The 14,527-nt window shown below is 41.2% G+C and overlaps 1 protein-coding gene across 11 annotated transcripts in view; it reads right to left on the bottom strand.

Moving 5' to 3' along the window:
- Positions 1 to 13,695, bottom strand: part of ASPH (aspartate beta-hydroxylase) — a 221,872-nt gene extending 208,177 nt beyond the window's left edge. For 2 of the 11 annotated variants that reach the window (XM_082364701.1, XM_082364708.1), the window contains exon 1: positions 13,316 to 13,684. In XM_082364701.1, the coding sequence (XP_082220827.1) occupies positions 13,316 to 13,433 (118 nt within the window). In that variant the 5' untranslated portion in view covers positions 13,434 to 13,684. Of the gene's footprint in view, positions 1 to 13,315 lie in introns of all 11 variants that reach the window. The other 9 variants (XM_082364704.1, XM_082364707.1, XM_082364709.1 and 6 more) reach the window with 7 other exon arrangements.
- Between the last annotated feature and the right edge of the window lie 832 nt (positions 13,696 to 14,527).

The raw sequence follows: 14,527 nt of genomic DNA, 5'->3' as shown, positions 1-14,527 counted from the left end.
CCCCAGTGCCATGCAACTCAAAGGCCAACCCCACCCACCACTGAAGCGATGAGTACTCCTCAGGACGTCCTCTGGTCTCCCTGCACAGCGGGAGGAAGCCACATGCCGCAACTGAATGGAAAGTAGTATGTCCTGAGCTCAGAAAGTTGAAGATTTAAATAGCTGGGGCTGAAAACACCGGTTTTCAACTAAGAAACCACGGAGAGCCTGCAAGGCATTGTTGAGGGACCAGGGAGAGGGAAGGTCTTGAATGTACGTAATTTATTCCAAATCAGTACTTACTTAAGCTGGGGACCAGCTCTCTGTCTTACTCAATCTCATTCTATCCTTATTCATCATCTCAAATGTCTCACCGAGCACAAGACCATTCCAACAACTGACTTATTAACACAAATACTGCACTACCTCCAGAAGAAAAAATAAATACAAGTTGCTTATAAGCTTTGCACCTTCACATACACTAATTTCACCTTAAAAATGCCCTGCTCTACATAACCTTACAGAGCAAAAGGGTAATTTTGTTTCACACATAAATCTACTAGTACCACAGAGGCCATCAGTAACTGTATCTTAGACCTATGTCAGCCCTCGAGGCCTCCAAGTGTATTTACTGGTTAACAACTAAATAGACGGAGTAGCTAAAACCCATAAAATAATCAAATAAATCTGAAAGTGCCAGAAAATAGAGAGTGCAGACATAGGTCTACAATTATATTGTCATATGGTTTTTGACAAAGGCACCAAAAGCAATCCAATGATGAAAGCCAAGTCTTTTCAACAAATGGTGCCATAACAACGGGATATCCATAGGAAAAAACAAAAAACTAATCCAAAATTGATTTGAGATGGATCATAGACCTAAACACAAAAACTAAAACTACAAAACTTCTAGAAGAAAATATGGGAGGATAGCTTTGTGACTTGGGAATAGGAAAAGCTTATTAGACAAGATACAGAAAACAACACCATAAAAAAAAAACACCATTAAAAATACTCGCTCTTCAAAATATTTTATTTAAAAAATGAAAAGGCAAGCTATAGACTGGGAAAAATATTTGCAATATATATATCTGAAAAAACTATCTAGAATATATAAAAATTCCAGCTCAATAACAAAAGGACAGAAAAGCAATAAAAATGGGCAAAAAAACCTAAACAGAAACTTCACAAAGGAAGATAACAATGTACATGGCCAATAAGCACAAGAAAAAGTACATGACATCATAGTCATCAGGGAAAGACAATTTTAAACTACAGTGAGAAGCCACTGAACGCCCACCAGAATGGTTAAAATTAAGAAGACTGACAACCCCAAATGTTGGTAGATATAGAACAACTAAAATTCCCACAGTGTTGGTGAGAGTTAAATTAAATTGTATAACCACTCTGGAAACACTTTGGCAGGTTTTTATTTTTATTTTTTTAATAAAACTAAATATACACCTACCCTATAACCCACTAATTCCTGTCCTGGGTATTTGCTCAAGAGAAATGAAGAAATATGTCCACTAAAAAAAGAAAAAAAACTTCTCCAATATTACAATATTCATAGACTTTTCTTCATATTAGTCCAAACTAGGAAAAGCTCAAGTGTCCATCAATAAAAGAATGGATCACACGTTGTGCTATGGTCACACAATGAACTACTTGGCAATAAAAAGGAACAAGGTACTCATACCAGCAACATGGATGAGCCTCAAAAATATGCTGAGTCAAAGAAGCCTTACACAAAAAGTATTTACAAAATGAAGTTCTAGAACAGGCAATACCAATCTACAGTGAGAAAAGTTAGCACAATGGTTGCCTCTGAGGGCTGAGGTGGTAGCAATGAAGAGGGTTGAGAGAAGTTCCTGGAATCATGGAAATATTCTTCATCTTGGGTTGGGTTACACAGATGTATACATTTATAAAGACTCCTCAAATCATATACTAAGATTTGTGCAATTTACTGTATGATAATATTACCTCAGTGGGGGAAGGGGGCAGGGGACCATAACAAATGTTGAGCTCTAATAACAGGCATGCATACATGTTTAGGAATGAGGTATACTGATGTCTACATCTTACTTTGAAATGCATAAAAGAATAAATTGATGAGTATGATATAAAGCAAATATATGAAATGTTAACCACTGCAAAATCTGGATGGGATCATCATACAATTCTTTTAGCTTTGGTGTATATTTTAAATTTTTCCTAATAAAAAGTTAGTTTAAAAAAACAAAGTAATAAAGTACTTAGATTATATCTAATAAAAGAGGCATATCACTTTTGGATAAAATTATAACAATTCATTGTAAGACTTAAATAAGTAGGAAGTTACACTATGTCCATGTACAGGAAGAGTCCATATAAATTTGTATTTGTCCCAAACTGTTCTATAAATTCAAAACAATCCCAGTCAAACTCTGAAATTTTTTCATGACACTTAACTTGATGAGCAGATTCTAAAAGGACACAGGCAAGGAAATGTCCAAAAACATCTAGGATAATGATGAAAAAGACAGGGTAGAAGGACTTGCCCAATTCCACATGCCAGGAACAAAACAGAGCCACAGGTAGCTACACACAAGAGGTGATACAGCAGATTAGTGTAGAAAGAAGACACTTCAGTTAATGGTACATGAAATTTTCATTATCCATTCTTTAAAAATATTGAATCAGATCCCCACCTCACAATATATACAATAATATCTACACCCCACAGTTTAGACATCTAAATGTGAAAGGCAAAATTTAAGATATTTTACAGAAAAAAGTAGAAAATGTTTTATGATCTGTTAGAAAAGATGTGTTAAATAAAGCACAAACCATAAAGTAGAAAACAGAAAAATGCTATTATCAATATATTAAAAATCTAAAAATTCTGTTCAACAAAATATACCACAGAAAATGACAATGTGAATAATCACAGACTGGAAGAAGCCCTTTATCACACAATCAAATGGTTCAGGATAAAGAAAGAAATTCTACAAATCAAAAATTAAAATTAAAATTAAAAAACCTAAAAAATATAGGTTATATGTAAAGAATTCACAGAAAAGGAAACTCAAGTAGCTATCCTCACTGGTAACCTCACTGGTGATGAGGTAAATGCAAGTTTAAAACGCAAAATGCTACTTCACACCCACTAAACTTGCAATAGCAATATTAAAGGTTACCGAGCGTTGGTAATATGGTTGCACCACACAGGTAGCTATATTCACGGGAGGTGGGAGTGTAAAGTGATACAACCATTTTCGGGTGAAAAAAAAGGTAATACCTAGTAAAGTTTAATATGTGTATTTTCTATGACCCAACAATTCCAATCTTAAATTATGCTCTAGAACAGGGGTCCCCAACCCCCGGGGCCAAAGACCAGTACTGGTCGGTGGCCTGTTTTACGACCGCTCCCCATTGCTCATGCTACTGCCTGAGCTCCGCCTCCTGTCAGATCAGCGGCGACTGTGAACTGCGCAGGCGAGAGATGTAGGTCACAGGCTCCTTAGGAGAATCTAATGCCTGATGATCTGAGGCGGAGCTGAGGCGTTGATGCTGGCGCTGGGGAGCGGCTGCAAATACAGATTATCATTAGCAGAGCGGTCTGTCTGCACAGAGACCATAATAAATCAAGTGCTTGCAGACTCCCATCAAAACCCTATCAGTGAGTGACAAGTGACAACTAAGCCGCATCTGGTGGCAGGCTTTATAGTGGCAAGTGAGTTGATGTACTTCAATTGTACAGCTGCATCTGGTGGCAGGCTTTAAGTCAGAATCCGACACTTATTTTAGTCCGCACGTAGCCTGCCCGTTATTTTATTTACCGCTTCCATCCATGCCTCTTTCCCACGCTGTGCACTTGTCTCAGTCACAGTTTTGTTAAGCCCACAAACTAACCCTAGCCAAAATCAGTAAAAAACAAACGTCACTGGAGAACTTTGAAAAGGGGGAAACACGCAATGATGAAACAGCAGAAGACTCTAAGACTGCCAACAAAAAGAAAGCTGCATTTAAAAGAAAATGCCAAGAGTCCTACTTAAATTAGGGGCTCCTTGCAACAGGTGATTCACATTCTCCAAGCCAGCTTTGTATAATATGTGGTGACCTGCTATCCAACGAAGCCATGAAACCTTCAGAACTGCTTCACCAATGGAGACCAAGCACCGTGCATTAAAAGACAAGCCTTTGGAGTTTTACAAAAGAAAAAAATGTGAACACGAAGAACGGAAGCAATTATTAACAGCCACTACTTCATGCACTCAGTGTCTGCACTGAGAGTATCATTCTTAGCGGCTAACCGCATTGCTAAAGCTAAGAAGCCCTTTACTATTGGTGAAGAGTTGATCCTGCCTCCTGCTAAGGATGTTTGTCGTGAACTTTCAGGAAAGGCTGCAGTTCAAAAGGTGGCACGTGTTCCTCTTTCGGCTAGCACCATAACTAGATGAACTGATGAAATAGCAGAGGATACTGAGACAACTGTTCGAGAGGATTAATGAGTCACCGTGGTACGCAATCCAGGTTGACGAGTCTAGCGATGTTGACAACAAGGCAACAATGCTTGTTTTTGTGCGATATATTTTTCAGAAGGATGTGCACGAGGACATGTTATGTGCACTTTTGTTGCCAACCAACACCACAGCTGCAGAACTACTCAAATCTTTGAATGATTACATATCAGGAAAACTGAGTTGGTCATTTTGTGTCTGTATATGCACAGACAGCGGCTGCCATGACTGGACGGCTTTCTGGTTTCACTACTCGGGTCAAAGAGGTCGCTTCTGAATGTGAGTCTACGCACTGTGTCATCCATAGAGAAGTGCTGGCAGGCTGAAAAATGTCACCCAAACTTAACAATGTTTTGCAGGATGTGATTAAAATTATCAGCCCCATTAAAGTACATGCCCTTAACTCACGTCTGCACAGCTCTGTGAGGAGATGGACATAGAGCACACATGTCTTCTCTTACACACAGAGTGAGATGGCTTTCTAAAGGCAGATCACTGGTCAGAGTTTCTGAGTTAGGAGAGCCGCTCCAGAGATTTCTTTTAGAAAAACAGTCACCACTGGCAGCACACTTCAGTGACACAGAATGGGTTGCAAAACTTGCTTACTTGTGTGACATATTTAACCTGCTCAACGAACTCAATCTGTCACTTCGGGGGAGAACGACAACTGTGTTCAAGTCCGCAGATAAAGCGGCTGCATTCAAAGCCAAACTGGAATTATAGGGGCGACGAGTGAACATGGGGATTTTTGACATGTTTCAAACATTAGCAGAGATTCTGAAAGAGACTGAGCCAGGGCCTTCTTTCTCCCAGCTGGGGCATGATCCCCTATCTCAGCTTTCAAAAGACTTTGAGCATTACTTCCCACCCACAAAAGACCCCCGATCGGGGAAGGAATGGATCCACGCCCCCTTTGTGAATAAGCCAGGTGAACAGACTTCCGTGCTAGAACAGGATCAACTGCTTGAGATCACAGATGACGGTGGCCTTAAAGGTATGTTTGAGACAACTTCAAATCTCCATATGTCTGGATTAAAGTCAAGACAGAATATCCTGAGATTGCCACATAAGCACTGAAAAGCCTGCTTCCATTTCCAACATCCTATCTTTGTGAAGCAGGGTTTTCTGCAGTGACAGAGACCAAAACAAGATCACGGAGTAGACTAGACACAAGCAACACACTTCGGGTGTCACTGTCTCCCATCACCCCAGATGGGACCATCTAGCTGCAGGAAAACAAGCTCAGGGCTCCCATTGATTCTGCATTATGGTGAGTTGTATAATTATTTCATTACATATTACCATGTAATAATGATAGAAATAAAGTGCACAGTAAATGTAATGAGCTTGAATCATCCCAAAACCATCACCTTCCCCTGCACCCCATGTCTGTGGAAAAATTGTCTTCCTTGAAACCGGTCCCTGGTGCCAAAAAGGTTGGGGACCGCTGCTCTAGAAAAACACTTAGACATGTATGGGACAGACAGCTCTACGAGTGTTCAGAGCAGCAGTTTTTGAAAGAAGAAAAATGAAAACAAAGTGGTCTTGGACCCCAAAATGGCTAAAGAAAAAGTAGCACGTTCATACAGTGAAGAACCATATATATGAAAACAAAAAGCCAGTTTGGTACAATCTCAAACAGGGTCAAATGAATGTGCCAAGTATGAACCTATTCATAAAACTTCTAACATGTGCTAAACAAGTGTATATATATGTATGTATATATATGTATATATTTATGTTTCTATACATAGGGATATAGATATACTTCCTAAGCAATTTTCATATATATGGCATTTAACAGCAGATATATTTTATGCAAATGGATATACAGTATATAATATGCAACATAACATTATACAACATATATTACATATTACATATTGTAAAGAAATGCATGACAATGATTATCACAAAATATTTAAGAGCGGTTGGAAAGGGATAACACAGGACAGGAGAAACCAAGAATTTGGTGACATTTTACTTCCTCATCTGTATGGTGGATACGTGGTAACCACTGCATTACTCTTTATATCCATGTAAATGTCTTAATATGTAATATTTCAAATAGATACAGTTTGAAAGAGCAGCACATAGAAATATTTGTATTCTGAAAGTTAGAGAGATGGCACGCTACCAAAAAGCAAAAAGCATAAAGCATGAAACAATTTATAAATACTTTATAAAATTCAGTAAGTGACAGCCACCTTATTCAAATTGATTTGATTCAAAGAATGGAAAACTTAAATGTTAGGTATTCCTGCAATAAACACTCACAACACAGATTTTTATTTTCATGTTACGGGAAAGAAATTAACTTCTAAATAAAATTTACCTGTGAACCTAAGACCAATCAAAGACTTTCCAGGAGACCAATTCAGGAAAACTGAATTAAAACAGAGTGTGAAAGATAGTGTGAGAAACTGTATATTAGCAATATAATAAACAAGAACCAGAAGTTAGACAAAGGGGAGAACAACAAGACAGCACCGAGTCTGCACTAGGGAATGACAGCAAAGGCTGTCAAACCTATATAAGATATGGGAAATGGCAGCTATACAATACTGGTGATAGAATAAGATTATTTTCTCAAGTCATATTTTCTTACTCAAAATTAAGACTGTTGCTTGCTGGCTTCCATACAGAATGAGTCACAGGGTTAAATCTGTAGGAACACATGCAGGAGAAACGCTGGCACCTCTCCAAGTACAGCAATAATGGTTTCCACTCTGACCAGACACCCTCCCGCCCACCACCCCCAGTCCCACCCGCGTTAGAGCACAGAGAGCCTCTACGGCACACGAGAACAGTCATACTACAGCCAGAACGACTGGCCAGCCACCTGGAACTCTCAGGGGGCCAAAGAACAGCCCCAATCCTTCAAAAGATCTTATGTCACTATCTTTTCTAAAGATTTATTCACCAAATAAAAATGCTGGAGAGGGTGTGGAGAAAAGGGAATCCCCTTGCACTGTTGGTGGGAATGTAAATTGATACAGCCACTATGGAGAACAGTATGGAGGTTCCTTAAAAAACTAAAAATAGAACTACCATACAACCCTGCAATCCCACTACTGGGCATATACCCTGAGAAAACCCTAATTCAAAAAGAGTCATGTACCACAATGTTCACTGCAGCTCTATTTACAATAGCCAGGACATGGAAGCAACCTAAATGTCCATCGACAGATGAATGGATAAAGAAGATGTGGCACATATACACAATGGAATATTACTCAGCCATAAAAAGAAACGAAATTGAGTTATTTGTAGTGAGGTGGATGGACCTAGAGTCTGTCATACAGAGTGAAGTAAGTCAGAAAGAGAAAAACAAATACAGTATGCTAACACATATATATGGAATCTAAAAAAAAAAAAAAATGGTCATGAAGAACCTAGGGGCAAGACGGGAATAAAGACACAGACCTACTACAGAATGGACTTGAGGATACGGGGAGGGGGAAGGGTAAGCTGGGACGAAGTGAGAGAGTGGCATGGACATATATACACTACCAAATGTAAAATAGATAGCTAGTGGGAAGCAGCCGCATAGCACAGGGAGATCAGCTCGGTGCCACCTAGAGGGGTGGGATAGGGAGGGTGGGAGGGAGACGCAAGAGGGAGGGGATATGGGGATATACGTATACATATAGCTGATTCACTCTATTATACAGCAGAAGCTAACACAACATTGTAAAGCAATTATACTCCAATAAAGATGTTAAAAAAAAAAAGATTTATTCACCAAGTAAGCTCAAAATTTCCTTTGAGTCTAACAGGTTATCTACAGCAAATCTGTCCTCAGGTGTCATCAATCTGATGAGAACTAAATTACACTCACCGATTTGCCATTAAAAGATATCCACATCAGCCAGAGGTAAACAAGACACACCCTTGAAAAACAAATAATATATGCAGACCAAATGCCTGAAGCACCCTCATTAAAAAATAATAATGACTGACAAGGAAATATCCCCTTGGCTCCCAGCACTACCAGGAGAAAGTGAAGTGGCTAAAGCACTCGACTCTGGAATAGGTGTCCCTACAGTGGCACATAGAGATGAAGAGAAGGAAGAAATGGACATCCTAACAGGCGCGGATGCTGGGGCAGCAGATACTGAAACACAGGAGCCGCCCGGAGCACACTCACGTCTCCTGACAGATGGCTGAGGCTTTCCCCAGAGATCTGGGTAAACTGCAGATGGGTTCCATGTACATACAGGATTTATTAAAGAGAAGTGAATTTTAAAATGTTCTGTATCTTAGTACAGAATGAAGTCAAACCACGTGGGAGATGCAGAAGTACCCAAGACACAAACTAAGTTGCATATTTTCATGATATTAAAACAGTGTGCGCGAGTAGCGTCAAAAGACTGAAATATATCTGAGCTCCAGTAACAGAAGATAGCACAGATCTGGGAGGGGTTAGAGGGTGAATCAGCAACTTGAAGGGTGATGTGCAGATGGGATACTTACACCCCCCAGAGGTAGACAGAAATGTGCCAAGTGATACTCAGAGCCCAGTATAAACATGACCTCTAAACATCCACTTAAACAGATGCTACACAATATAACAGAAAATGATTTCTTTAAATAAATCATAAAAAAGTTTCAAGCATGCAGTAGCCTGCTTCGCTCTACAGCCTTATATAGTCTCCAAAGTTTTATACTCACCTTTACCATTAGAGGTACTTTAATGAAAAATCTGAGGAACAGGAAGGCATGTAAAATTGATTTTAGGGCTATCACAACTCTGAATAATTCTTTCCGTTGGAGACCAGGATTAGAAATTTTGAGTGACCTGCCACACGGTTCTTAAACGGATACGAATCCAGGTCATCAGACTTTCCCAAACTACACTGTCTTTCTGCAGATAATAAGGTTTATTCTACTGGGACCAGAGAACGCAGGGGCGAAATTTCCAATACTAACTAAAAATAGAGTGGATAGCCTACATGATCCTTTATCCAACTTACCCTGTTGGCAATCAGCTGAAAGTCAGAACCTCTCACTTCCTAGTAATCTCTCTGAGACACACGATTTTCGAGCAAAGCTAAAGTATGGAACTCTCCTTTTACTTCCTAAGCCAAACACAGGTTGTTAAAATTGTGTTCAAGAATTCCCTCAGAACATTTTTTAGCCCTTGGTTTCATACAATCTGGCCTGGTGGTCAAAACGCTGTTCATCTGAACACAAAACAGCACACAGTTCTTACGGTGGAAGAATTATGGCCCTCCTATGTTTTCATTCTAGAATGACTACTGGAGGATTAAGCAACTGGCCCTAACTGACATTCTCTGGCTAAAGAAAGGGAATTTCACTAAGGCCTCCTCATTCAAGGGAGACAGAAGGCAATCAGCAATGTATCGTATCTGTTAATTACTAAGTAGTCTAAGAAATACTGAAAGTAAAAAGGAAGGAAAAAAATTCTAAGTGATTAACACCCATCAAATATCTGCAAATGTATAAATTTTACAGTCTATCAATGCACTTAATTCTGAATACAATAAGCCTAAAGAAATAAGACTGCTAGGGGCCAACTCTTACTACTAAATCCAAAACCTTTTGTTAGCGATTTTGAGAGAATTAAACAGCAGTGGCCGAGCATTTTTTAAGTAGATTTCCATCAATGGTTTTGAGTGTGTACAGGGCTGATTAAATTTTAAAAACTAGTTGGTGTTACATAATCTGAAGCTTCAAATTGAAAGAGGAAAAATTGTTCTACAGTGACACCTACCGGTAAAGCATGATGTAGTAGCGCGACACTATTAGACAAAATAAACAGATGTTTCCTGTAGCAAGTTAGAAGCTACAGGGAAAGACTGATTGATACTCCAAAGAGAAAAGCTAAACAAAAACATTATACATACCAGTGTCTGTAACTACAAAATAAGTCCCAAAGTACATCGTTATCCCTTTTAAACAAGATTTTCAAATCAATAAATCTGAAAGAGGTTTCCCTTGGCCTCAACTGGCCATGCAAGTCAAGATTTTATATGCAAGTTAAAGGTAAAATGTCCAATTTACTCATGTTTCTTTTATATTTTAAAGAATAAAACTGGAAAAGGTAAAACTGAGCTCTGCAAAAAACTAGACATTTAATGTTTTCAATTTAAGTTGAAGAGTTAAACAAAAAACAGACACCTGCTTTAAAAATCCAAGTGTTATGTAAAGCCCCAAAGTCACAGTTTCAAAGCACCACTTTTGAAAAAAATGACCACTAAGATAAACAGAAGTCGAGATAATCACATTTTCCCTAAAATGCATGCTTCAAAGGACTGGGTCCTTTTTCCACTGTACTTTCATGCACAAATTTAAGAAATAATAATGTTTAATGTGACCAACGTCATCATCAACTTCAAACTCTCAATGCAAAACATCTCAAAAAACACACTATTTGAGCCCACGCACTTCTTCTCAAACTAAGATTTTCAAAAATACTGTTTCACACATAATTTTAGTAAAAGCAAAGTTAATCAGTGGTATGACAAAAGGAAGACTTTTCTTAAATAACTAGGTGTAATATGCCACAGACAGCCAGAAGGAAACTTAAAAGATAATCTACTTTAAGATTTCCATAAAATCTTATAAAATTAGAGAACCTAAAGTCCAGTACTATAATATAATGATCAAATAAGAGAAAACCTGGGTTTAGTCTTGGATCATCCATTAACTAGTTGGGTTTCCAAGAAGTACATAACCTTTAATGAGCCAGACAATCTTTCTGGGCCTCACCGTAACACCACAGCTAAAATTTCTTCAGCTTCTATGATTTCCCCAGCACATGGGATTGACTTGGGCATCAATGTCTACACATCAGTGACCCAATAAACACAGCAACAAAAGAGAAGTGGCTCGATCTTTCCGGTATACCCTACTATAAGAAACCAACATAAACAGAATCACACTTTCACACTGCAGTGTAACTGTTTACAACTCCGAGAATCCTCCTCACCATCTTCAGTGCCTTCCACCTGGCACACAGTCAGAACTCACCATTTACTCAAAAAAATAGCTGCGGAAAAAGAATGCTCATTATGTAACACGCAACACTCCAATACCAACTCTCTGTTTGGAGATTTTTCTGGTAATACAGATACTTCTCTCTTTTACATGTTCTCTTTTATACACTATGTCTGTTTCATGACAATTATAGAATCGATGTGTAAAATACTTGAAAGGCTGTAGATCCTCAAATACAGACAGAACTTGCTCTAAAATGCCTGAATATGAAAGTTGGAATATATTCATTTAGGTCCTAACATTTCCTAAATGTATTACCTACCTGTTAAAACTGGTTTAGTTCTTGAACCACTGGGGGTGGGAATATAATACACACTTCCTAATACTTCCTAATTCCCACCAACAACAGGCCACATAATGAAGCAACTGCTTCAGATATAGTTAACCCACTCTACCCACGACTGCAAAGGACAAAATGGAACAAAGATGTGCTTTCCTTGTAAACAGCTACGGAAAACTTTTGAAAACAATTAACATTAAAGTCTTGTTTATCAGCTTTCTCTGCTTGGTGCTTAAGCTGTCCAATGGGCTCTTCTCATTTAGAAACTTTAAAAAGGGTAGCCAGAGCTGCCTGAGACAAGTGCATCTACCCGTCTGCCTGTTTAAGTCAACTGACTGGCATTTAAGGGCAAGTGGCAAAGGAACACAAACTTTTACTTACGCCAAAGGTAAATTAACATGCTTGTTTTGAAATTCAAACTATACTTTTTCTCTACAAATATTAGTTCTCAGAGTGTAAATTTATGCAATGATTTTAACTGCACTACCATTTAAATTTATTCATCCACTAATCAAATAATTTATTGAGCAATTATTAAGGGCCAGACCCACTCTAGGAGTTGGGAATAGGGGTGAACAAGGAGTGAGTGAGACAGGAAGACAATACACGTGAAAATAAATAATGTCGGATAGTGGTAAGTGCCATTTAAAAAACAGTTCTTTAAAGTATGACTATAGTATTCTGATTTACTTTCTTGATACATATAAATACATTACTTGCAGACCTCAGGAAACAAAGAATCTAAAATCATTTCAAAAAAGAAAGTTTACAGCTCACATTCAATACACATGTGTATAGCAGTTTCAATATCCTAAATATGAGTCAAAGGAAGTATAAAAGAAACCGAGAACCACTGAAATATGAGATGAAACAGATTTAAAACATCTGTTCTCCCTCTTTCCTGGATAAGCCCATGGAAGAGAAAGGTGAATATCCATAGATTTTTTTAAAAGACAAAGAGAAAAAATAGAGAAGCTCGCCCAGTATTCGCACCATAAGAAAGCTACATAAAAGCAAAAATATCTAAGATAGTCTTCGAGAACATTCGAATCACTCCCACACACTCACCCCTGCAGTCCTCATAGAATATTCTCCTTTGAGTTGCTCTCAAAAGCTGCTGGTTTGCCAGGAACTTATTTTCTCTGACTTTGGCTCATTTCCAAACTCCCCAAAATACGCACGGCAAAGGTAAATTGTTTCTCTTACTCCCATCACCAATTACACGGCAAGCCAAGAAAGAGTAGATCAATACGATCTCCATCTCGGCTGCGCACTGCAGGTGAAGGACCGGCCGGGAAGGGGTTCCCTGGCGTGACCAACCCGAGGCCGCGGACCCCGCTCGGCCCGGCCCCTCCAGCCCGCCCGCCAGGCCCACCGAGCGCGGCCTCCGCCCCGCGGCCAAAGGAGGAACGACGCGGAGGATGGAGGAGACGCTCCGCGGCATCTGGGACGGTGGACCCGCAGCGCCCGCCGCCCGGGCCCCATCCCCAGGGTCGGCCCCGGACCCCGGCCCCGGAGCGCCTCTGACCTCTCCGGGCCCCGGGGCTGCTGCTGCCACCGCTGGTGCAGCTGCTCGGGCTGCTGGAACTGCTGCTGCTGCTGCTGCTGTTGCCGCCGCCGCCCTTGGCATTCTTGCGCGGGGCCATCGCGCGCACCGCTGGAGCAGGCGAGGGGTGGGGGGCTCCCTCAGGGCGTGGGGGACGCGGGCGGCGCGGGGCGCGCTGACTGCGGCGGGCGCTGCAGCGGGTGCGGGCTGCGGCTCCAGCAGCCGCGCGGGTGTCTCGGCACCGCCCGCAGCGCCTCTGAGGACTTTGGCCCGCGTGCCTCCTGCGCACGCCCGGCCCTCGCGTGCGCCGAGCCGGTGACTGCCCTCCCGACGCGAGAGCGCGCCGCTCTCCCGCCCCTAGGCCACGCCCCTTCTCGCCTGAGCCCCGCCCCCTCCCCGCCGGCGGAAAGCTGAGTGACGGGACATGAAGCCAATCACAAGGGTCCCTATGAGGGGGGCGGAACCCGGCCGCGCTCCCCCACCCGCTACAGATTTAGGGCTGTTCTGGCGCGACGCAGCCGCCTGCGAGCGCGAGCTGCTTTCGACTTTCCAGTCTGTCCCGGTCCTTTGGAACGTGGCAGACGTGGAAGGCGAGACGGCTCTCGCGAGCGTTGGCGGACCCTGTACGATCGGGATGGGGCGGGGCGCAGGGGGCGGGACGGGCGGCACGTGTGCAACGTCTGGACAGAGCCCACCTCCTCCTGGCCTTTCACCTGGAATTTTGTTCATGTCCCACGTCTCTATGCACACAGACGCCAAGGGATGCAACCCCCCCTTTCTTGCGAAAAAAATTGTATTTCGTCAGTATTAATGTTAGGACATTTCTGAAATGGTGATGTTAGGACTAATTAAATGCTTAAGCCATAAGCAGTTGATCTGTTCGGTTTTAAACCAGGACTTCACTTCGTTTGTGCCATCAGCATTTTCAAACGATCTTAGTTAAGAGGTGCAAATGTAAATGTAAAACAAAACTTCATTTTCTTGCCCTGCAGGAAATTTCTGTCTGAAATCTCTGTCCTCCGGGCTGCCGTCTACGTTCCTCTTCCCGTTCCTCTTCCCTTGATGTCGCCAACCGTCGGTCCCCCGTGCAGTCGCAGATTTCCTGGGCCTTCAGCTGCTTCTGAATTCCACACATGGTCTTAAAAATATCTGGGTCCCTGGATGAGCCAGACGGGGACTTGAGGTCAGGGACGT

The sequence above is a fragment of the Balaenoptera borealis genome, assembly GCF_965194805.1.
Source record: "Balaenoptera borealis genome assembly, chromosome: 17".
NCBI classification, from domain to species: domain Eukaryota; kingdom Metazoa; phylum Chordata; class Mammalia; order Artiodactyla; family Balaenopteridae; genus Balaenoptera; species Balaenoptera borealis.
The sequence above is the reverse complement of the archived record's forward strand: the minus strand, read 5'-3'. Positions and strand labels throughout refer to the sequence as shown.